The following is a 24,310-nucleotide window of genomic DNA, read 5'->3' as shown; positions in this document are numbered from 1 at the left end:
TCTGTTTCCGCCATTTTGTAAGGCTGTCGGAAGAAAGCACTTTCTCTTCAAGCGGGCAGCTTGTGTTTGCGTCCAGTGCGCCTGCGCATGGAGCGCACTGAGGGGCGGGTCACGGCGGGCAGGGTGGGAGGGAGGCAGGCAGGCAGGGGGAGATGAGTGGGCTCGAGAGGGAATGAGCTCGGCCTACTGAGCTCTCCACGTCGCCGCCATTACCATCATGTATCGGACCAGTGGCGGTCGCTCGAGCCGTTCATCCTCCAGCCGGTGTAAAGAGAGCAGTAGCTCGGGCTCCCGCAATTCACGCTCCGGTACCTCCGCGTCCGGGTCGACTCGAGGCCGTAGCCCGCGCCGCTCACGCTCGCCCTCTCCCCGGGGCCGCCGCCACCGGTCGCCGTCCAGCAGCCGCTCTTCTCGCCGCTCGCCGTCCCCGCGACGCACTAGCAGGGTACGCTCTCCGTCCGGGAGGTGTCGGAGCCGTTAGGGCTCTGAGTAACGGGACAGCAGCATTGCCATACCCGGGTGACGACCTTCGAGGACCGGGCCTCGAAATATTTACCCCGCTATTCCCTTCCCTCCGTGCGTCCACCGAAACGGCTGCCCACCCATCCTCCTAATGGCCCTGAGTGTGCTGCTCAAGCGGAGCCTTCTCTCTTCCCCTTCCTTCCTCGGTTTTCCAATAGTCTGCAGGAAATACGACTCCCCCCTGAAGTATCTGACAACCTGTATAGCTCTGGCTAGTGCTGAACGATCTCAGACATCCCCAAACAGTTGCATCTTTAAACACAATCTTGGCCAGGTGATGGTTACATTTTAACCAAAAGTGAAGGGCTCGATGACCAATTGTTTGTCATAAAGTCGATAAAAATAACACTTAACAGGGCATTCCTATATTTTAAGACCTATTGAGCTTATTAAGTTTACTTCAGTGGAACTATGCATAGTATTGCAGCCTTAGAGTGCAGGTTCTGTTGAATTCAGTGGGGCTGACTTTGGCATAAACGTGCAAGGCTGGTGTACATGTTCATTTATTTCTGTGAACGTGGCTTAAAAATCAAAACAAAAACAAAGTGATCGGCTAGTTTCTCTCTCCCAAAAAACGTTCAAACATCTAGACAATGTGGAGTTAGCAGTGTGGAGTAGGGCATCTTAGTTCCTTCAGTCACACTTGGTGACCAAGTGAATGGATTTGAAAAGTAGGAGGTTTTAAGCATGGTTTTATCAACTTGGAAGTTATAATCCCTGCTAATTAGGACCTTTAAAAGTGGTGGCTCTTACATTTAGCAGAGGGAAAGTTACTTTTCAACTGCAGTCCAGCCTTCCTCGGATGGCTGTTGTAGATGCCTTCATTGTGTTTCTTTCTACTTTGTGCAAGATAGTGAAGATGGGATAGGAAACCATTTTTTCATTCTTTTTGCTTTGTAAACTACTTTAGAACTTTTGTGGAAAGTGATAATGATTGTAATGATTCCAGTAAAAATAAATTATTTCTGAATAAATATGGGTGTGATAGGGCAGCAAATCTTCCAAAACTGCTTTGATTAGGATTCTGCAGTACATCTGTCAAAGTAGACTTACTGTGCAGTTAAGCATATTCTAAGGTTTGGAAACTTGTACAGTGATTGTGCCAAAGTTATCATGCTTGTATATAAATTAGCTTTTAAAGAATAAAACAATATATAGGGATTGGAAGTATTTAGCTGATTATCTGACTTTTTCTTTTGTTTGCAATGAATTGGATCCTAGAGTACTTCACTACTCTTCCTTCAGCTTCTGATTCAGAGATGCTCCTGGTCAAAAACTGGAGAAGAATTTCAGCTAAGAGTGTAGAACCAGTTCTCTTTGTGAACAAAGGCTCTTTGGGATTAAAGTGAATATTTAGGATGTGAAAATATTTCATGATAGATTTATTATTAGCATTTGGTATTTCACTGATAATTTCATCAATAGGTACAAAATCCAAGTAACTTCTAAAATGGGTTATGAATATGTATGTCTAGGGATGTGCACGAGCCGTGGTTTGAGTACATTTTAGGAGCGGGGACTGGAGCTTTAAGAAAGAGGAGAGCAGATCCTTAGGCGCGTGCTCCAACAATCCCTGCTCGGTGCTAGCATACACGTGGTGTCCGAACATGTGTGGGTGCCATTTCCATGGTCAGCATGGTGTTGCTGACCTCACAAATGGCGCCCATGCATGTGCAGATGCCATGTGCGTGCTGGTGCAGCGTGGGAATTCTTGGGATGCATCAGGAAACTGCATGGGGCAGTGGAGATCAGGAAAGGACCTGCTCTCCTCTTTCTTAGTATTCCCGCTCCCTGCTCCCGAACTGTGCTTGAGCTTGTGCACATTGCTTTGTATGTCCTTTCTATTAGCTTTTGACTTATCTTACTAGTAATAAGATTTTCTCAGTACATTTTCTGTGGTCTGTGATTCTAACTACAAAGAATCATTGTCACTTTAGTTTCAATTTTTATCCCTTTGCTGCTTTTTGGCAGTTTTAGACAAAACCTTCCATAATGGAAACACATCTATCTAGAAACCTAAATTTTTAAATATTATATAAAACTTAAAATTCTTCATAGTAGCTTATTGTTGACTGCTTAATGTTTACTTTTTAAAAAGGCTTAAAGCAATTCAGGAAAATGCTTAGGCTCTGACTTTGTCAAGTCTTAAGGGAAATAAATCTCCCAACTGTGTATGTAGTTATTGAAATGGCTTCTGTAGGTGCCTGGCAAACAAATAGTAAGGCCAGAAATTATACATGTTTAGTTTTATAAATTGTAAAGGGAAATAGAGGAGGTGATATCTAAGCTATATATGACCAAAGTCTTGAATGACTATAAAGTCGTTTAAATTATCTAGATTAAAGATAATTTATAAAGTCATTTAAATTATCTAAGTGAAAGCTAGATAATTTAATGACAACGAAGCTATGAAGCAGAGAATGACCAACATCTCTGCACTGGTGTGCCAGATCTTTTTGTCTTGTGTGAGAGAGTATGGTGAATTTCACTTATCTCCTTTCCCTCTGCAACTATCTGAGTCTCCTGAAATTACATCCCTGAGGGCTCCCCAGACCTCAGGTGCATAGTTTCAGGAGGTACAAGCAACTTCAGCGGAAAGGGGAGATAGCTGGAAATATCCCCTTGTCCTCATGCAACAGAAAATTCTGGCATGGTGACTAGGCTTAGTCTAGATGTTGGCCACTGTCAATGATGGGGCACTAATGTAGGACTCTAAAGCAGTATGTTGGATCAGAAAAAATTAACATTCATGTTCAATGAAAGTGAATGGGGATTTTCCAAAATATAATCACAAATACTTGTGGTTGCCTTTTGGGATCTTTTAGTTAGAAATGAACAGAGTCACTTATGATCAGCTTCACAAATACTGCCCAAGTGCCTTCCTCCAGATTTGATGGGATCAGTAAGGCTAGTGAAATGATCAGAAAAATTAAGAACAACTTTTCTTGTATCTTCAGGTGATCTCCTGTCAGTGTCGATACTGAAATAATTGTGCCATTCTTGGCCCTGATCCCAAAGAAACTGAAATCCAGAAAATGGATTGCATGCGGGTCAACCCAAAGTTTCAAACTAGCAACCTTCTTCCCAATTTTCTGAAAAATAAAGTGATAACTAATGGGGAATCAGAAATACCCACAATACTCCACAACTGTGGAGGAATATAAGCTACTTGCAGGTGTAAGAGAGCAGTTGCATATAACAGTAATGGCTATGGTAGCATGTGATGCTGCTGTGTTACATCGGTGTTGATTATGAAACCCTACCCACATTAAATAATGCATTGCATGCCATGCTTTCTGCTGAACTCCACTCCTGGATGAGCTGCAGTGTGACTTCATGCATAGTCCCACTTCCTTTTGTCTGCAACCACATCCTGCAACATAATTGCATTATAACCTGGTGGGACAGTATTGGATCCAAACGAGACAAAATAATGGGCACACGTGAATATATTTCTGGTGCTGTTAAATTCTTCCATACAGGAGGGGCATGGAGCAATCCAGATCAGGATGTGGGAAGAAGACTTGGCCTCTTCCACCCATGCTGTTTTCCTGTTAAAAATGACACTCCCAGGTGCTGCCTGCCCTGATCTACATATGGTTAGGAAAACCATATGCATGCACATACATTATTCCTAATAATGTAAATTGCATATGCAGGAACGAATTTCATTGGGAAAACACGCAGGGGAAGGAGTTCTTGTCCTGCCCCATTCTCCCAGTCTGGGTCGGTCCCCTGCCTTCTTCTGCCCTCTTGCTGCTGTTTGCAGAATTTTAATGAGAACCAGAGATCTACTTCATATAGCTTAAGTTTAATCTGGTTTGGCCCTCATTGTCATCTCTTTGTGGCTGTGCCTGCAACTTTCCCCCAGTCTGCCTTTTGTCCCCATCATCCCTCAGCTGCTTGCTGTTGAGCTGCGTTTAAATGCCTCAGCACTACAGAGTAGAAAAGTGCTTTTTAAAATTTAACAAAGAGAAATAAATAAATGAAGTTTATATTTTAAGCCAAACAGCTGTTGTCCTCAGCACCCTACCACCCACAGGAGGGACCCAGCTTCTCATGACTGGTTAACACCAAACAAAATGGCTTTTGATTCATTTCCATTTGATTACCAACTTACACATAAGAATGTGATTGGTGTCAGTTGATGATACCATTGTCTTTATTGGGGTAATAAAAACATGTTGCTCTTTTTTTCATCTGTGTGCAGAATGAGTTTTGTTCTGGGCGGCAGTATCAAGGCAGTGTGTGCGCATGTGCATTCAGAATGGGGCCTTCAGAAGTGGTTTGCAGAAATAATATTCTGCTCTAAAGCTGTATAGCAATTGGAATATTTGCTCAGTCCCTCTTGCTTATAAATAGGGCTCTAGTGGAAAGGGACACCAGATCTCTTCCATTCTGTGGTAATTAAAATGTGCATATAAGTGCTGTATTGATATTGACTTACAGGTGGATCTCGGTATTCGCAGGGGTGTTGTTATCTGCAATTACTGTGGGTAGTGAAACTGTTAATACCGAGTCATTAAAGTATGAGATTGCAGGGATTAGGTTCGTGGAGGCCTGAAAGTAAAGTGCCCTACCATGCTCGCGGGCCTCCAGCAGTCCAGCGATGCCCCCCCACCCACGGCAAGTCTGAATTTTGCACCTATTCCATGATTTTTTTGTAGGGGGGTGGGGAGATTTTTTTAAAAAAACCTAATGAGCCACAAAATGCCCCTACACTCAAAATGGTGCCTGGAAATGATCTCCAAGGTAATTTCCAACCCCAACCATCCCGAGTTGTACATACATGAATTTAACTCTCCCCTCACCAAGGTGTCAGTTCCCCGACCGTGCATATGCGAAACCGCAGATGCTGGATTTGCAGGTAATGAGGTATGCCTGTATTTTTTTAAACATGGACTCCAGAGTTGACTATAATGGGAAAATTCTGATATGTGCTCTTAATAAAAGAACAACTAGAATGATGGGATTGTATTTTTCTCCTATTTTAGAGACGGTCTCCGAGCAGGCACTCACATTCTCCAAGCAAGCGTTCACGTTCCCCAGGACGGCATTCATTTTCCCCAGGACGGCATTCATTTTCCCCAGGACGGCATTCATTTTCCCCAGGACGGCGCTCACGTTCTCCGGGCAGGCGCTCACGTTCTCCGGGCAGGCGCTCACGTTCTCCGGGCAGGCGCTCTACAAGTCGCCACTCTGAATCTTCAGTGGAACAAGGCTTGCGGATCACAGTTGGCAATGATCGTTATGGCGTTGACACACCAGAACGAAGAAGATTGTCTGATAGACTAGGCTCGCCAGTTGATAGCCTGAGTGATGTGGACAGGTAGGATTCTCTGAAAGACAGCTTTTCAGAGTCAGACTTCTTGGTTCTTGTCCTGTAGATTATATAGAACACCAAAGGCTTGCTGTGAGATGATGTGGAAAATGCTAAATGACCAGTTACATTGGGCTTAGCATATATGTGGGGTCCTTTACGATAGTGGTGTAGCTACTCACTTCCAACAGCGCACTCTGGTCCAGCCTTCTTCCTGTCCTGTTAGCCCCTGATTGGAAAAGAAGGAAGTTTTTTACTGCCACCTGAGTCCTTCTCTTTCCTCCCTCAGATGGCTTCATTTGGCTTTTCTTCTATCTGGAGGGAAAACATGTCAGCTCCCCATTGGGTCTTTTCCATGACCCATGTCTAGCCTCCTCAAATGGTCTTCAGCAGCAGCAGCATTTGTACACCTGCACAGGCGATGCAACTACTTCTGTCTCAAGGTCTTGTGTGACCTCCCTTTCAGCATTGTTGCCCTGCCAATGCTGCCTTACCTGTCTCAGGCAGTTGTTTCCATCTCTGCTCTGCCTCTTGGATCCCAGGTCCACAGATTGTCCCCAGCAGCTCTGTTCCTCACACTGGTATTCATGGGTAATTTGGGGACTCTCCTGATGAGAGTTTTAGTTTTCTTCACCTTTGGGTTCTGGTTCATATTCTCATGTAAGAGCCAGGCACTAGGATTAATTCGTGTTTTTTAAAAACAAATTTTACTGGGTAATTCCAGAAACTAAAATTCTACAATGATCATAGATTCTGAAGGATAAGAATAGAAATACATCAATAACAGCAACAGAAATATATATATATATAAAATAAACATCTGTAAAAAGAAATTTTGATGACAACATATCGGTTAAGATGTTTGTCTGCTAACAGAGACAACCTGTTTTACTCTGTGTGTGTTCTGAGGCACATGATACAACCAATTTTCTCAAGCTAAATAAACCTGGACCTTGTCAGTGCCTGAGTGGGAAATTGCTGGGAAACCCAACAACAACAACTATTTATATACTGCAAACCCTATGTATGCTGCTTTGAGTTTCACCATGGAAGAAAAGCAGGATGTGCATGTAACAAATGAATAGTCCTTTCTGTTCAGCAGACCAGGCTGAAGACAAAGTTTAGATTAATGCTCTGTAAATTTTTCTGCAAATGGGGTGTGTGTATGTATGTATGTATGTATGTATGTAGTACTTTCTATGGATAAAGTCTGTAGGGGTACATTTAGTCTCCAAGCTCTTTTCTGCAGTCCCTGTTCTCTTGCTAGAATCCTAGAAAACCAGATTTCATTATATATATTCACTAGAATCCACTAAAATTCATTAACAATTCACTAAATTAATTTTTTTAGTGAAAATAAAATTCACTAAAATCCACAAGATAGATTCTGATAAAATATTTTACTGGAATATAACTTGGCAAGATTTTCAGATTAAAAGGTATTTGTTAATCTGTGTACAATTGCTGAGCTTGCTTCAGTTGGTATACCATCTCTGATGTGTCCTGTCTGTAATGCAATTCTTACAATCATTCATTCGTCCAAACATTCATTTTGTTGCCAAACTTAGTAAACATTAGTTTGACTTGCACAATCTCAAAAGCAAAGCATGAGATAACATAGTACAAAGCAAATTCAAGCTTAAAATAAGATGTCAACTTGTAGCTTGCATTTAGTCTCCAAACTCTTTTGCAGTCCCTGTTCTCTTGTTAGAATCTTAGAAAACCCAATCCCCCCCACCCTGTGCGTGCTCTCTCCCCTGCGTGCTCGGCACATCAAGACAATTTATGAGGTTTAATTTTTTTTAAGATAATTAAAAGCAACAAACATGATAATAGGAAATTAAAACCATAAACAACTAAACCAATAGCAAGAAAAAGAAGAAGAAAAAGCCACAGTTAGATGATGATTTTTAAAAATGCCTGAGAGAGCAGAATGGAGTTTTCCTGGTGCTGAGAAGACAACAATGAATGTACCATGAGCATGTCTTGGGAGAGTATTCCAAAGTTAGGGTGCTACCATTTAAAAGCCCCTTCTCTCGTTGCCACCTGCCTTGCTTCTGATTAAATTTGCTATGATTCCAGGTAGGGATGTACACGAGCTGGCTTGGCAGCTGCAGGTGAGGTGGGGATCAGTTCCTTTAGAAAGAAGGACCCCAGGTGCTTACCTGCCCCTCCGCCACCCTACAGCTCATCCGGGACTGGTGCTGGTGTTCACAAGATCACACACGGTTGCTTCCCTGTTCCCAGCAGCCTATGTGGAGGCAGTGGCACACACATGGCCGCTGTGCATGTGCTGAGAGCAATGGCAGCACATTGACAGCAGGACAATGGCAGTGGGCTGCTGGAAGCAGGGAAGCAGCCCTGCACAGTATTGTGCATGGCAGCACCAATCCTGGTTGAGCGGTGGGCTGGCAGAGGGGGCAGATAAGCACCTGTGATCCTCCTTTTTAAAGGAATTGATCCCCGCCCCACCAGACCGGCTTGAGTGCACCCACCTGAACCAGTTCGGCGCTTTCATCCTGAAGCGCCGAACCGGTTCGTGCACATCTCTAATTCCAGGAAGTGCAAGTACACATTTGTATTGAGAGTAGATGCAGTCTGGAATTTTACAGTACAGTCAAATTATAATGAGTAGTGAAAAAAGCAGAGTTCTCGCTACTTGGGGGCTGGCTCACACAGAGTCGTACATTCAGTACAAGAAACCTGAGTGTTTCTCCAGTATATAGGACATAAAACTATAGGGCGTTAATTGAGGCAGTGTGTACACATTTGTATGCAAGTAAGACTAACCGAACAATTCATACAGTCTTATTTTTTGCATCAGACAGATTACATGAGCAGAGTCTATTCACATAGCAATATGCACTAAGCTCTAGATCATTCTAAACACCCATGGCAAGCTGCTATTGCCCACATGTGTAGAATGTACACACCAGGCCCACAGAGTGGGAAACTAGATATTAGCAACAGCATTCCAACATTCCTACTACTAAGATAAGTAGTAGGATTTAAAGAGAGCTGTTGAAGATACACGTGTAGATTTGACAAGTGTAGAGCAAGCACATGGAATTTCAGAGACTCAAAGGGGAGGTGGGAGGTGGACAAAGAAAAATACCAAAAGTTCAATTCTGAGTCCTTCCCTCCATCTGAAATGATTAAGACTAAATAATAATAATAATAATTATTATTATTATAGTACTATGTCATTTTTTCCCATCTCAAAATAGAGGATTCCACTTATCTTCAGTGGATTCTGTTCTAAGAACTAAGCTTTCAGTGGATTCTGTTCTAAGAACTAAGCTTTGAGAACAGATGCGAAGTGGAAACACTTTGCTATCCAAAAGCTGAAAAAAGAATGAAGCAACTTCTTAGTAAATTTCCTGTACGCTGGTGAAAGTTTAGCTGCTATTTAGATTTGCATATTTCTGCAGGTGCATAAACTATGCTAAGATAGAGGCTAATGGACGTTGACAGTTCAAACATCCTGTTTTTGTGATTCATTTTTAGGAACTTTATTTCATGTGTGGATAGCCAGTAATGGCAGTAGTTCTTCATTAGAATGGGGTGATACATTCTGACACGAACATGAAAGGATTCTATAGGGCAAATAATAGTATGCATAATTTGTACTGGTGATAATTTTTGCCTTCAACAGTGAAGTAGCTTCTACTTCATAGTGAGTGTTGCACTTGGTGATCTGAGTCAGGGTGCTAAAAGGTTAGAAGCAGTGGAGCACACCATTGGGCGTATTTCAGAGTTAAAGTGAAAATGCCTTGTTCTTGGGGAAACTGTAAGAGTGAAACTGTTTTCATTTCCGCCCTGATACTTTTGTATACTAGAAAATCTTAAATGAGGTGAGAATATGTTTGAAAAGCAATCACAATATTTATTTCTAGGCCACCCCAAAGTTCCATCTCTGGATAGTTTACAACAATGTAAAACAAATTAAAACAGACATGAAAAGCTTAAAACAATTTGAAACCACAAGTCTAGTTAAAAAGCTTGGGTGAACAAATATGTCTTTAAAGACTTCTTAAAAGTTGTCAGAGATGGTGAGGCTCTTATTTCATCAGGGAGTGCATTCCAGAGTTTTGGGGCGGCAGCAGAGAAGGCCTGTCCCTGTGCAGCCACTAGATAAGCTGGTGGCAACTGCCACCGGCGGGGTCGCCACTGAAGGGGCGACACCAAAGGGGGTTGCCTCTTTGGGGGAGCCACTTCAGGGGGCAACTAGGGCGAGGGTCTGGTGATATTTGTTGGCTTCTGTTGTTTTTGGATCCTGGGTGTTTCAGATGTGTCTTGGTTTGTCTGGGGATGGGGAGATGGGATGTGTCCACTGACTGTGGGATGGCTATTCTGGTGGTGGGGAATAGAGGAAGTAAAGTTGGCAGGTCAGCACGTCGTTACAGGGGATGGGAAGTCAGAAATCTATTAGCTGTTTCTCCTTCCGGCTGCCCTGCCAGCTCTTTGACCTTGCGGAGCAGTGCCAACCTCCCACAGACTCTCACCTTGCTCCTCTGTAATGTCAGGTCTGTCCAGAATAAGTCAGAAACTATCCATGATTTGATTCTGGATGAAGGGGCAGACCTGGTATGTATTACAGAGACTTGGTTGGGGGAGGCTGGTGGCCCAGTCTGGTCCCAGTTTCTCCCTCCAGGGTATTCTGTTGAGGAGCGGGTGCGGGGACATGGGCGGGGAGGTGGACTGGCTGTGGTCTATAATAATAACCTTTCCCTGACCAGGATCCCTGTGGAAGTGTCTGTCCATATTGAATGTGTGTCCCTAAGTTTGGGGACCAGGGATAGACTGAGACCTCTCTTGGTGTACCAATCACCCTGCTGCCCAGTGGAGTCCCTAACTGAGCTGACAGACTTGGTCTCAGGTTTGGTGTTGGAGTCTCCCAGGCTTGTGGTGCTGGGGGACTTCAATGTCCACTATGGGACTGATTTGTTTGGGGAAGCTCAGGAGTTCATAGCAGGCATGACAACTATGGGCCTATCCCAAAGGGTCTCAGGACCGATGCACATTGCAGGTCACACGCTTGATCTGGTCTTTCACTCTGATCAGGGTGGTGTTCTGTGGGTGGGGACTTCTGTGATTTCCCCATTGTCATGGACGGACCACCATCTGGTTAAGGTTGGACTCACAATCACACCCCACCTTCGCAGGGGCAAGGGGCCCATTAGAATGGTCCGCCCAAGAAGGTTATTGGATCCAATAGGGTTCCAAGAAGCCTTGGAGGGATTTAGTGTTGGCTCTGCTGGTGATCCTGTTGATGCACTGGTGGAGAACTGGAACAGCAAGCTCACCAGAGCAGTAGACCTGATCGCACCTAAGCGTCCTCTCCAATCCTCTTCAAAATTGGCCCTTTGGTATACGGAAGAACTATGGGGGCTGAAGTGGCGAGGTAGACTGGAGCGCAAGTGGAGGAAGACTCGATTCAAATCTGACAGATTACAACATGGAGCACATTTGAAGATCTATTCTCTGGCAATATGGACAGCAAAGAAGCAATTCTTTTCAGCCTGTATTGCATTCGCAAGTTCATGTCTGGCGGAGTTGTCCAGGGTTGTGAGAGGGCTAGTGAGTGCCCCTCCTCCCTTGAATCAGAATTTGGAACCATCTATTACACTCTGTGATGTGTTTAATGATTTCTTTGTGGATAAAATTTCTCATATTCGGGCCGACTTGGACTCAAACTCCACAATTACTGCACTCTCTGAAACAGAGGTGTTAGTGACTCCTCTTATGTGGTTAGGCTGGATCAGTTTCAGTTTGTGACTCGTGAGGATGTGGACAAGCTGCTTGGAGCGATGCAGCCTACCACCTGTTCTCTTGACCCTTGCCCAATGTGGCTAATACTGTCTGGGAGGGAGGTTGTTGTAGAAGGCCTGGTAGAGATCATAAATGCTTCTCTGAGGGAGGGTAGGATGCCTCCTTGTCTTAAGGAGGCAATTATTAGACCACTTTTGAATAAGCCTGCCCTGGATTCCTCAGAGTTCAGCAACCATAGGCCTCTCTCCAATCTTCCATGGCTGGGCAAGGTAATTGAGAGAGTGGTGGCCTCCCAACTCCAGGCAGTCTTGGATGAAACTGATTATCTAAACCCGTTTCAGACTGGCTTTTGGGTGGGCTATGGGGTGGAGACTGCCTTGGTCAGCCTGATGGATGATCTCTAATAGGGAATTGACAGAGGAAGTGTGACTCTGTAGGTCCTTTTGGACCTCTCAGTAGCTTTTGATACTATAAACCATAGTATCCTTCTGGAGCGTCTGAGGGGGTTGGGGGTGGGAGGCACTGCTTTGCGGTGGTTCCACACCTATCTCTCGGGCAGATTCCAGATGGTGTCTCTTGGGGACTGTTGTTCTTCAAAAACTGAACTTTAGTATGGTGTCCATCAGGGCTCCATACTGTCTCCGATGTTGTTTAACATCTACATGAAACTGCTGGGAGAGATCATCAGGAGATTTGGTGCAGGGTGTTATCAGTATGCTGATGACACCGAAATCTATTTCTCCATGTCAACATCATCAGGAGAAGGCATAATCTCCCTAAATGCCTGCCTGGAGGCAGTGATGGGCTGGATGAGAGGTAACAAGCTGAGACTGAGTTCAGAGGTACTTATTGTGTGGGGTCGGAACTCAGGAGATGATTTTGATCTGCCTGTTCTGGATGGGGTCACACTGGTGCTTCTGGACACACAACTCTCCCTGGTGTCCCAGGTTGAGGCAGTGGCCCGAGGTGCCTTTTATCAGCTTCAGCTGTGTCCATTTCTTGAGATAAATGACCTTAGAACAGTAGTACATCTGCTGGTCACCTCCAGACTTGATTACTGCAATGCGCTCTGTGTAGGACTGCCTTTGCACGTAGTCTGTTAACTGCAGTTAGTGCAGAATGTGGCGGCCAGATTGGTCTCTGGGTCATCTCGGAGAGACCATATCACTCCTATCTTAAAACATCTACACTGGCTGCTGGTAAGTTTCCGGGCAGAGTCCAAGGTTTTGCTTATAACTTATAAAGCCCTAAACAGCTTGGGCCCTGGGTATTTAAGAGAACGCCATCTTTGCTATGAACCACACCACCCATTGAGATCATCTGGAGAGGTTCGCCTGCAGTTGCCACCAGCTTGTCTGATGGCTTCTCAGGGACGGGCCTTCTCCATTGCTGCCCTGAGGCTTTGGAACATATTTCCTGCTGAAATAAGAACTCTTACAACTTTTAAAAGGGCAGTCAAGACGCAGTTGTTCATCCAGGCTTTTAATTAGATACTGTTTTAATTGTGTTTTAATGGTTTTAACTTTTTGATTTTAATTGTTGAAATGTTTTAATCTTTTATTGGCTGTTTTTATTGTTTTGTAAACTGCTCAGAGAACTTCCGTTTCGGGTGGTATAGAAATTAAATAAATAAATACATACATACATACATACATACATACAGATGATCTCAGTGGGTGATGGGGCTCATGGTGAAGAAGAAGTTCTCTTAAATACCCAGGGCCTAAGCTGTTTCGAGCTTAATAAGTTATAACCAACACCTTGTATTTTGCCCAGAAACTTATTGGTAACCGGTGTAGTTCTTTCAGTACAGGAGTAATATGGTCTAGCTGCCACATTTTGTACCAACTGCAATTTCCCCACTACGTCCAAAGGCAGCCCCACATAGAACACATTGCAGTAGTCAAGTCTGGAGGTTAGCAGCATATGTACTACTAGTGGCTTTGTAGCCCGTTGGATAACGGGCGCTAGGGGAGCTCTGCGCTCCAGACCACCGCCGCCATTACCCCTCCCGCCCGCGGCTCTGGCCGGGCCCTCCACCCACCGCCGCCCGCGGCTCCGGCCTGGTCCACCGCTGCCCGGGCCCACCGCCGCATTCTTCTCCGCCGCCTCGTCCGGCGGCCATCCTGGGCGGCCAGAAGCGGCCGCCCCGAAGAAGCCAGGTAAGCGGCAGCACGGCCAGGCCTCGGCCATGGCTCTGCCGCCTCCTTGGCCGCGCCGTCTCCTCTGGCCGAGGCGGCGGCTTTGCCGCCGCCTCGGCCAATGTCCCCCGCCGCCGCTTACCCGGCTTCTTCGGGGCGGCCACTTCTGGCCGCCCAAGATGGCCGCCGGGTGCTGGCGGTCCTGGCTCCCTGGCTCTGTTCTGGCCATGTGCTTCGCGCATGCCCAGAAGAGGCCAGGGAGGCACGGACACACGCTTGGTGTCCGTCCACGGACGGACACCAAGCGTTTTATAGATAAGGATTGTTTTGATGTCGTTTATCTCAAGAAAAGGAAGCAGCTTGCGCATTAGCCGAAGTTGATAGAAAGGACCTCTGGCTGCTGCCAGGGTAGTATTCCAGTTAAAGAGCAAGGAAGACCTGCATCTTCTGATCTTCTAAGACAGCTGTTTGTACTAAATTACTCAAGCTAAATACAATCCTGGTGATGAAAAAGTATTCAAATTGAAATTATTTTCCAACTGATAGTCTGATCCTGTAAACACACTTCCGCTATATAGTAGGACCAATAGTGGTTTGAGCTGCTGGAGCTAAATCAGAGTTCTGAATCTGAGATGGGAAGAACTGTTTTTTTGAATCCTGCTTGTCATTTCTCACCTTACCTTCACAGCCATTTATGATTACAAACCCCAGGTGCATGATTGTGCCAAATATTCTCCAGCATTCTGTGAAGGCCTCCAGAATGCTTTTCTATACATCTGCTCTCATCAGAGTAACATGATAACCATTGCTTGGTATTGCGCTGTGTGTGTGTGTGTGTGTGTGTGTGTGTGTGTTGGGCATTGGGACATTATTGTCTGATTTGGTGAGCAGTTTCCATAGTACAGCTGCTTTTAACATCTGACCAAAAGTAGTACCATATTTTCTGGTAGAAAGGCCATGGCGCGTATGTTTTTAAAAGTTACTCTAAGGCACCTGTGACCTTTATACTGATGCAGTCTTTATGCCAGAATTAAGGGGCAAGGGAAGGAAGTGTGGTGGCAGCTCAGCAGGACCTTCCGACCAACAATAGGCTCCACGGTAGTTGAGAGGGCCTGGAAGGAACAGAGGTTGCAGAAGAGCGGTGACAGCCCAGTTGGTCCTCCCTGGCCCTGGGTTTGTATGCTCTCCTCTGCTTTCCATTTCCCATGGAGTGCGGTTTGCACTCTGTGTGGAGGCATTTTGGCCCCTTGCTCTCTCTCCCCTCTGAAGGTGCTTTAGGTGCAGCCTTTATACTGATGTGGTGTTTCTGATGTCATTTTAGAAAATTTCAGCCATTTTTCAATGGTGTGGTTTTTACGCCGATGCGGCCTTTCTACCAGAAAATATGCTAAGTAGAATATTAACTGGAAATAAAATGCACACATACAGTAATGTCACGATTTTCTTGACAAATATTTGATAAAGAAAATGTTCCCTTTTTGATATTTTGCTTCATGTCTTATAAAAGTTAGGTGCATAGAGATCTTGCATGTTTGAAAAGAGCTTAGCTAGACGAATGTGATTAATACATACTTATGTTAAACGTGCTAATTGTTATTGGAGAAACATGCTTGGAAGTTACTTTCAGTAATAATAATTCTGTGATGATTCTTTTCTGAGAAAACACGGGGGAGAAATATATGAAAGAAAATGATCAGAAGCTTGAAGGATGAGCAGCGGATGCTTCAACTACAGTATTGGTGCTGGGATACTGTAAAAATACCTGTGAGCGAGAATGTTCTGTTGCTCACATTTTAACTCTGCTAAATATTTGTGCCCCCCTAGACAGTCCATGAGACTCATGTGCACACAACTTTTAAGACCAGTATTTTTCCTAAATGTATATGGTTTAGAACCATATTAAAATAACATTTCTTCTGCATAAGAAACTAAAGATTCAAGAATGGAGTAAATGCCAGATAGTAAAACAATGAAGGACAAACTGTTGGTGATCTGAGTTGTGAATGTGATTTGTGTCCTCTATTTTTTGTTTAACTTTTAATCACAACCAGCCAATAACCCATTCATTTCATGAGGAGGGGGCAAATTCCTCCAGTGTGCCTCATCCATCTGATCCTCTCAGAAAGTTTCCAGCTTCCATGAGGGAAAGGAGCCACATGGAAAGTGAAATGTGTTGATTACTAGGAATCAGCATGAATTTGTCAAGAATAAGTCATGCCTAATCTTATCTCTTCCTTGGATGTTTAGTAGATCATGGGAATGATGTGGACATAAGCCCTCTTCAGACATGTTTTTTAAAAAGACAGCATACTTCCGTACACCATTCAAAGCGGATCCGGCAGTCCTGTCCCTGCCATGTCACTCACCTCGCTCACTTTCCCTCCCATGCTGCTCAAGGTTACTGAGTTCATCTGAAGAGGTGAAAGCCATAAGTGTCAGTGGAGGGCACTTATCTGATTGGCAGCCATGGAAGTCCCACCCCTGCTTCCAGCTGAATGCCATAACCGTGAGTAGCATGGGAGAGAGTGGGGAGTGAGTGACATGGTGGGGATGAGACTTTGGACAGAATATATAAGTAGATATGTGAAGGGAGAAACCTGTGTCCCCCCCCCCCCCGGAAAATTCGTGTGTTTCTGTTTTTTCCTTAGGCTTTCACATCTCTATACATGAGTATGTTGTCCTTTTAAAAACACGCCTGAAGAGGGCTATCTTGTATCTTGATTTCAGCAAAGCATTTGGCAGTGTCTCTCATGATATCTTGTTGACTAGTTGGTAAAATCTGGGCTAGATGGTACTGCTGTTAGGTGGATTCACAGATGGTGAGCAGGTCTACTCGGTGAGTAGTCATTAATGGCTCCATGTCAACCTGGAGGGAGATATTGAGTGTTGTGGCCCTGTGCTGTTCAACATGTTTAGAAATGACTTGGGTGAGGAAATAGAGGGGATGCTTATCAAATTGGCAGATGACACAAAGCTAGGAAGGGGTGAAATACTAACAGAATCAAGATTCAAAACAATCTTGACAGGCTTGAATGTTTGGCCAAAACCATTAGAAAGAAAAAATGAGATTAAGTTGGACAAATGTAGAATCCTTCATTTATGTAAGAAAAATTAAATGCACGAGTGTAGGATGAGGAAGACCTGGCTTGGGAACAGTACTTGTAAAAAGAATTTAGGTGTTTTAGTGGACCATGAGTTAAATATGAGCAAGCTGTGTGATGCATTGGCTAAAAAATCCAATGCAGTCTTGGACTGCATTACCAGAGGCATAGTGTCCAGATCACAAGAACTTATCATTCCACTGTATTCTGCACTGGTCAGTCCTCACTTGTGTCTGGTTTTCGGCACCACATTTCAAGGAGGACATTGGACTGGATTCAAAGGAAAACAAAGATGGCGAGGGGAATGGAAACCAAGTCCTTTGAGGAATGCTTGAAGGAGCTGGGTATGTTTCACCTGGAAAAGAGGATACTAGGGGAGATATGATAGCTGTCTTCAAATATCCAAAGGGCTGTCTCATAGAAGAAGGAGGACACTTGTTCTCTATTGCTCCTGAGAGCAGAATGAGGACCAGTGTTTTGAATTACAAAGAAGCAGAATTACAATTAGGAGTTTCCTAACTGTAAGAACTATTTGACAGTGGACTATCTGCTTTTTGCAGTGGTCGGCTCTCCTTTTTTAGAGATTTTGCAAACAAGAAGCTGGGCAGCCATCTGCCAGGGATGTTATAGCAGTTCCCAGCATGGAGCAGGGAGGTGGACCAAAAGATCTGCACATTTCATTTCAACTCTAAAGTTCTAGTATTCACTTCTGTGCACTTCATGGAAGTGCTTTGTCCTCCATCAGCTTGTGATGAAGTATTCTCAAGCCAATATGTTTCTAAGAAAGCTTCCAGAGAAGGAGAGTTGGTTCTGTGTATAGATCTGTATCATGCCTTTCCTAGAAATTTTATAGACATTTATTATAGAAATAGAAATTATAATTTCTATAATTCAAGCTTGGGAAGTGGAGATAAGCTGTGACAAATACTAGCTTATTTACTCTAACTTGATCTAATTAACTATAATCAGAATATTAATACTGGAGTAATAAAGATTATAAGCCACCTAATGGTGCAGCGGGGAAGTAACTTGCCTAGGGAGCAAGAGGTTGCTACAGAGTTCCCTCTAAGGCGTGCGCATGTACATGTGCTCACAAGTTTTTTGATGTCTACTCAGTTAATTTTATATCCTGCTCAGGTTAAATCAAGAAGGCCCCATTCTGAATGCACATGCTCACACACTGCCTTGATACTACACCCAGAACAAAACTCATTCTGCACATAGATGAAAAAAGTTAGAGAGAACACTGGGTTGCTGGTTCAAATCCCTGATGAGATGTTTTCCAGACTATGGGAAACACCTATATCGGGCAGCAGTGATATAGGAAGATGCTGAAAGGAATGATCTCATACTGCACGGGACATGGCAATGATAAACCCCTCCTGCATTCTACCAAAGAGAATCACATGGTTCTGTGGTCACCAGGAGTCAACACCGACTTGACGGCACAACTTTACCTTTACCTTTAGTAAAGATTGTACTTTATATTTTGCACTGCATTTCCTATTACACCTAGAGGGAGCTTGACAGACCACATATCTATCTATCTTATACATAAGCTATAATGCAGTTGGAATAAGTTGGGCTCAAAGTAGGAACAAATGCACATTTATTTTTATAAAGCCACAGATTGGAATAGTACATTAGACCTTACACTATGTTTCCATAGTTATATCCAGCCAACTTATATATACTGTAGATAGATCTTGACAATCACTAGTATTTTGTGAGCTACCCTGAGTAGTATTGCACTGGAGGGGGGGGGGATATAAAGGTTGATGAAAATCAATCTTTTTAAAAATAAAAAATATTAGATTTTTAAATTTAAATTGGATTTTTTATTTAGGTTGGATTTTAATTTTTTTCTTAAAACAACTTTTAAAAGAACCTAGATAAAATAAATGGTAATGAATAGTAATCATAACTTCTAATTATATTCTATAAACATACTTAACAGGAGTGTATGGAGATGTGAGATAATAACGATCAGTCCTATTTTGCAGTTGGTTTACATGCATACAGTCAAGCCTTTACTTCTCTTTCTAAAAGCACAGACAAAGAAGTCAATGAATGTATTTGCGGGATGATCTGAGCGAGGAGGGGTATGGATATGAATGCAAGGGAGAGGAATAGAAAGTGAAACAAAAAGTCAGCAGAATACATTCATTCATTCATTCATTTAATATATTTATTTATCGAATTTGTACACCGCCCCAAACTTTCATCTCTGAGTGGTTAACAATAGCATAAAACCAGTTAAAAACATATACAAAAAACTTAAAACAATTTAAAAATAAACCAGAGATTAAAACCCAAAAAATTTAGGAAGCTGAGAAAGCTTGGGCGAAAAGATGGGTTTTCAGGTGTTTTTTGAAAATTGTCAGAGATGGGGAGGATTGTATCTCAGCAGGGAGCACATTCCACAATCTCGGGGCAGCGACCGAGAAGGCCTGTCTCTGTGCAGCCACCAAATGAGCTGGCGGTAACTGGAGATGGACCTCCTCAGATGACCTCAATGGGCGGTGGGGCTCGTAGTGAAGAACTCTCTTAGATACCCAGGGCCTAAGCCGTTTAGGGCTTTATAAGTTATAACTAGCACTTTGTATTTTGTCTGGAAACCTATTGGCAGCCAGTGTAGCTCCATCAGTAAAGAAGTAACTCGGTCTCTTCGAGATGACCCAGAGACCAACCTGGTTGCTGGATTCTGAACCAACTGAAGTTTCCGGACTATGTACAAAGGCAGCCCCACAGAGAGCGCATTACAGAAGTCAAGTCAAAATTGTCTCTAGAGTTCTGGCCCCGCACAATAAGTACCTCTGTCTTATCTGGATTCAGCTTGTTTATTCTCCCTCATCCAGCCCATTACTGCTTCCAGGCAAGTATTTAGATCAACAGTCTCAAATCGACACCATCTGGAATCTATTTGAGAGGTAGAAGCGGAACCACTGTAAAACAGTGCCTCCCACCCCCAACACCCTCAGACGTTCCAGAAGGATACTATGGTTAATTGTATCGAAAACTGCCGAGAGATCCAAAAGGACCAACAGAGTCACACTTCCTTTGTCCATTGCCAATTGGAGATCATCCTTCAGGCCGACCAAGGCAGTCACCACCCCGTAGCCTGCCCGAAAACCAGTTTGAAATGGGTCTAGATAATCAGTTTCAACCAAGACCACCTGGAGCTGAGAGACCACCACCTTCTCGATTACCTTGCCCAGCCATGGGAGGTTGGAAACAGGCCTATAATTGCCCAACTCTGAGGGATCTAATGCAGGCTTCTTTAGAAAAGGTCTAATGATTGCCTCCTTAAGACAAGGAGGCATTCTGCCCTCCATCGGATAAGCATTTATGATTTCTACCAGGCTGTCTACAACAACCTCCCTGCTAGATAGAACAAGCCATGTTGGACAAGGGTCAATAGAACAAGTGGTAGGCCTCACCGCTCCGAGCAGCTTTTCCACATCCTCAGGAGTCATTTATGCAATCATGAGAAACCATATTCTGAGAGTACATTTCAGGGCTACAAGTGGCCAGTTCAAGAAATATGTCTGTTGATAAAGTCTTAAAGGAAGTCACACCAGTGAGTTGGAGGAAGTCACTTAAACATTTGGACTTGGAGACCCCTGAAATGGTAATCCAGCGGTATCCTCTTCTGCAGGTGTAGAGAGAATTCCCACCCCCTTTGGATTAATTCATTCTAAATTGAGAAATAATTTGGGAACTAAAAAAAAAGCAGTTTTCTTTTCCAGACGATGAACAAACAGGTAGACGAAGGTGAAGGAAACTGACTTAGCTGTACTGCCCAATATTTTAAGTTTTCCATGTTGACTTTGCTGACATTGCCTGTTTAATGTTTATTTTTTTAAAAAAGCTTTACATGTAGAACTAATATAGTTGTTAATTCAAAGAAAAATGTGCTTGTTTTGTTTAAATATTTTGTTGGTGGTTTGTTGAAGAAAACTAACTGGAATAAACATAAGTACAACTTAAAAGCCTGTTTGGTGATGGTAGTGGCTCTCCTAGCACATCATGAGAAATTCCAAATATCCATGACTAATTGAACTGCAGCTGGTTCACCTCCTAATGACTTCACAAGTTGGCATCTGCTTTGGTACTAAATAAAATCACCAAATCATCCAATTTTTTAAAATGAAAAATTAATTTTAAAAAATCAGAATAAATATGTTATGTATATTTTGAAGAATTTGTGCAAAATGATGTAATGCTTACTGATCTACATATACCAAATTTTGCATACACAATCCTGCCACTGAAATTAGCTGAATGCACTACTTTTTACACCAATATATGCTTTGGGAAAGGTTTAAATAACTTTTTTTGTATTTTTTAGAGAAAAACCTGAATATAATATTTTAACTGTTATTGTTCTCAACAGATTAACACTCAGTCAAATCAAAAATTATAACATGACATTATGCCCAATGTTTCTTAGATTCAGATCTACTATGATTCAAATTTACCATTAATTTGAAAAAAATAATTCAAACTTACCATATATGGTCATTATTCATAAAATGAATAATGTTTGAAGTTGAAATCCTACACATTTCAGACCATTCTTTTACTTCCCTTTTGCAAGCACATTAATAAAAGTACTAATAGATCTATTTAATTTCTTGAACTTGCGTATAAGTGTATTCTACGCAAAATGACTTTGCTTCATCAATGTCAGGCCTCACCTGCTTTATAATGCATGGCATGTACCTTCTTTCTAAAAATAAAACCTACATCTATCTCTGAGTAGTGATGAATATATATTAAGGTTACATCAGACAACAAGAATGCACATTTACTAGAAAATGATAATTAAATAGAATAGAATCTTCCTGATCAGTGATTTAAGTTGTAATTTAAATCATTAAAATTGAGGCTTCTGGAGAAGTTATTTAAACTACAATTTAAACTGATTTGATTTAAATCAAATCAACCCTGGATATATGGGTTTTTAAAAAACATTTTATATTCCGCTATTTCTCCAAGGAGCCCAGAGCGGTATACTACATACTTAGGATCTGGATTGTGATCCATTGTATTCATAAGAACTGGGTTTCTGCGCCTGCGCAGGGACCTCCCGGGCTGACTAGCTAGCTCCTCTTTGCGCCCCGCCCGTCTGCACGTGCCTTGCAGCTTCCGTTAGAATCGACGGTTGGGGCGCCTCTCCTTCAGTTTTCTCTTGACCGCCAAAGCGCTTACACCTCTTGGCTGTTGCTCCTCAATTATTATCAAAAATTTTGACTTCGGACTGTTTGACTATTCTCTACTGAGCGGATTAATTGGTTTGACTTCAGAACGAACAACGGACTTGATTTGGGACTCTGATTCTAACTTCGAAGTTTGTACAGGACGGTTTTGACTCGGAACGGCGAACGGACTTGATTACGGACTCTGCTTTGTTTGTTCCTAAGATTGTTTACTGAATTTGACTCGGAACGGCATTTGGACAATGGAAGCTAAGAAGACATTCAAACGGTGTGAAAAGTGTCGAGCAAAGTTGCCTTCGACTGATTATCACGACGCCTGTTTGATGTGCCTAGGAGAGAATCATAACACAGCGGCATGTAAGATATGCTGCTCGTTTTCAAAACAAACTAGACAAAATAGAGCTCTCAGGCTTCGAGCTGCGTTATACGAGGAGGCACTTCGGCCGCCAACTCCTCGTCCGTCGGCGTCGATGAGTTCCGGTTCAACATCGGGAGCTTCGATGTCGAAGGAGTGCGGTGCGTCAAGCTCCCCGGGATTGGGTTCCAGTGGGTCTGCTGATAAGCAGTCTAAAACCACTGTTGACACTCTGTTTAAGAAACCAAAGGAGGTTTCCAAAAAACGGAAGCATAAGGATAGAGATCGTCATGCTTCTGAGAGGGAAGGTCGCCATCGTGAGGAGTCTCGACATCGAACTCCCTCACCGACGGCAGCACAGATTTACGACGTGGACTCGGCTGAGTCCCCTACAGCCTCGACGTCGACACCTCCGGTATCGACGGTCAGGATGGTTCCGGCTTCGACATCGACGTTAGTCTCGACGTCGACACCAGCGCCGACATCGAGATTGGACCAAGGCAGTCTGGGACAGGCGTCGACATTGGAATCGACATCGACGCCGACGTCGATATCGGCGTCGAGGCATTTGCAAGTCTCGGCATCGGAGCCTCCCATAACTGCCCAGGCGGTGTATGCCATTCCTCCGTCGGCGTCCACGGTGCCGGAGCAGATATTGAATGTGAACACTGCTCCTTCGTCGGTGTTGACGGCTTCGACATTGAGGAGGATTCCTCATCTTTTGTCACCGGCATTGACGCCGGCTCAGTCCCCCTCGACGCCGAGGACTCCGAGTCTGGCTACACACGGGGACGGACTTAGAGAACTGCTGGAGTCGAGTTCGAGTACACCCTCGGGTGCGACGTTTCGCGGCTTCCTGTCGACAGGCTTGGACGAGGGTCCTGGAGGTGGAGAGCTGGCTGATCTGCCTCATGTTGCCTCACTGACACCAGCAGTGGTCCAGGATCCAAGAACCGATGTCGGGTGCTCTACGATGCTGCAGCCAACCCATTCCTGCGGTTTCCGCCATGGGGTGCCGGATGATTATGCAGAGTTCTTGCGTTGGAAAGCGGCACAGGTAGAAATGCAACCAGTGCAAGGGCTGCGGAATTTTGTGCAGGCTGGACAACTGGCTCAGCCGCTGCTGCAGTCAGAGCATGCAGACCATCAGGGGCCGTCTGTGAACTTGCCTATACAAACACCATTGGTGCAAGTTCAAACCTACCTTCCAGAGAATTCACAATTACCTGTGGTCCAGACGAGGATGCCAGAAAAACCTGCTGGGAAAAGAAAGAGGAAAGCAACACCTCCTCCTTCTGAACCATCATCTTCACCCTCTGATGACAGTGAGGACGATGAGTCGGGACCGGCCTCTGACAGAGATGATATCAGTCGTAGGTCTGACCCCCCTTCGGATGTGCCACCAAAACTATCCACCTCGCCAACTGAGGAATTGAAAGCTTACCATATCCTCATAAGGGACATCGCTGAAGCCCTGGGCATGGACGTAAGCTCTCCGGATGCGGACGTTGCTGACCCGGTCTATAATATGATGAAGCGATCTAAGACTTCGCATCCTGTTGCCCTCACCATGATTCCTGGGATAGACAAGGCTGCGAAGGTGGCATGGGACTCAGTGGGGGTCGGGGCTCCAACTTCCAAGCGCATTGAAAATTTGTATAGGGTGACTGAAGGAGAGAACTCTTACCTGTTACGTCATCCTATACCGAACTCCTTGGTTGTCAGTTGCGCTTCATCCACCAAGAGTGGACACCGTCATTCCACGCCTGCTGACAAAGAGGGGAGGAAAATGGACGTTATGGGTCGAAAGATCTATAGCACCTCCAGTTTAGCAATTCGTATTGCTAATTATGCGGCGTGTATGGCACGCTATAACC

The 24,310-nt window shown here is 43.9% G+C and overlaps 1 protein-coding gene across 5 annotated transcripts in view; it reads left to right on the top strand.

Moving 5' to 3' along the window:
- Positions 1-101: 101 nt before the first annotated feature.
- ZNF318 (zinc finger protein 318) overlaps positions 102-24,310 on the top strand; it is a 43,230-nt gene continuing 19,021 nt past the window's right edge. For 2 of the 5 annotated variants that reach the window (XM_053304031.1, XM_053304058.1), the window contains exons 1-2: positions 113-445; positions 5,517-5,851. In XM_053304031.1, the coding sequence (XP_053160006.1) occupies positions 218-445; positions 5,517-5,851 (563 nt within the window). In that variant the 5' untranslated portion in view covers positions 113-217. Of the gene's footprint in view, positions 446-498; positions 797-5,516; positions 5,852-16,152; positions 16,262-16,556; positions 16,592-24,310 lie in introns of those variants that run through there. The other 3 variants (XM_053304066.1, XM_053304041.1, XM_053304049.1) reach the window with 3 other exon arrangements.

This window comes from Hemicordylus capensis, chromosome 1, assembly GCF_027244095.1.
Source record: "Hemicordylus capensis ecotype Gifberg chromosome 1, rHemCap1.1.pri, whole genome shotgun sequence".
Lineage (NCBI taxonomy): Eukaryota > Metazoa > Chordata > Lepidosauria > Squamata > Cordylidae > Hemicordylus > Hemicordylus capensis.
Note: the sequence above shows the minus strand (reverse complement) of the source record. Positions and strands in the feature narration are given on the sequence as shown.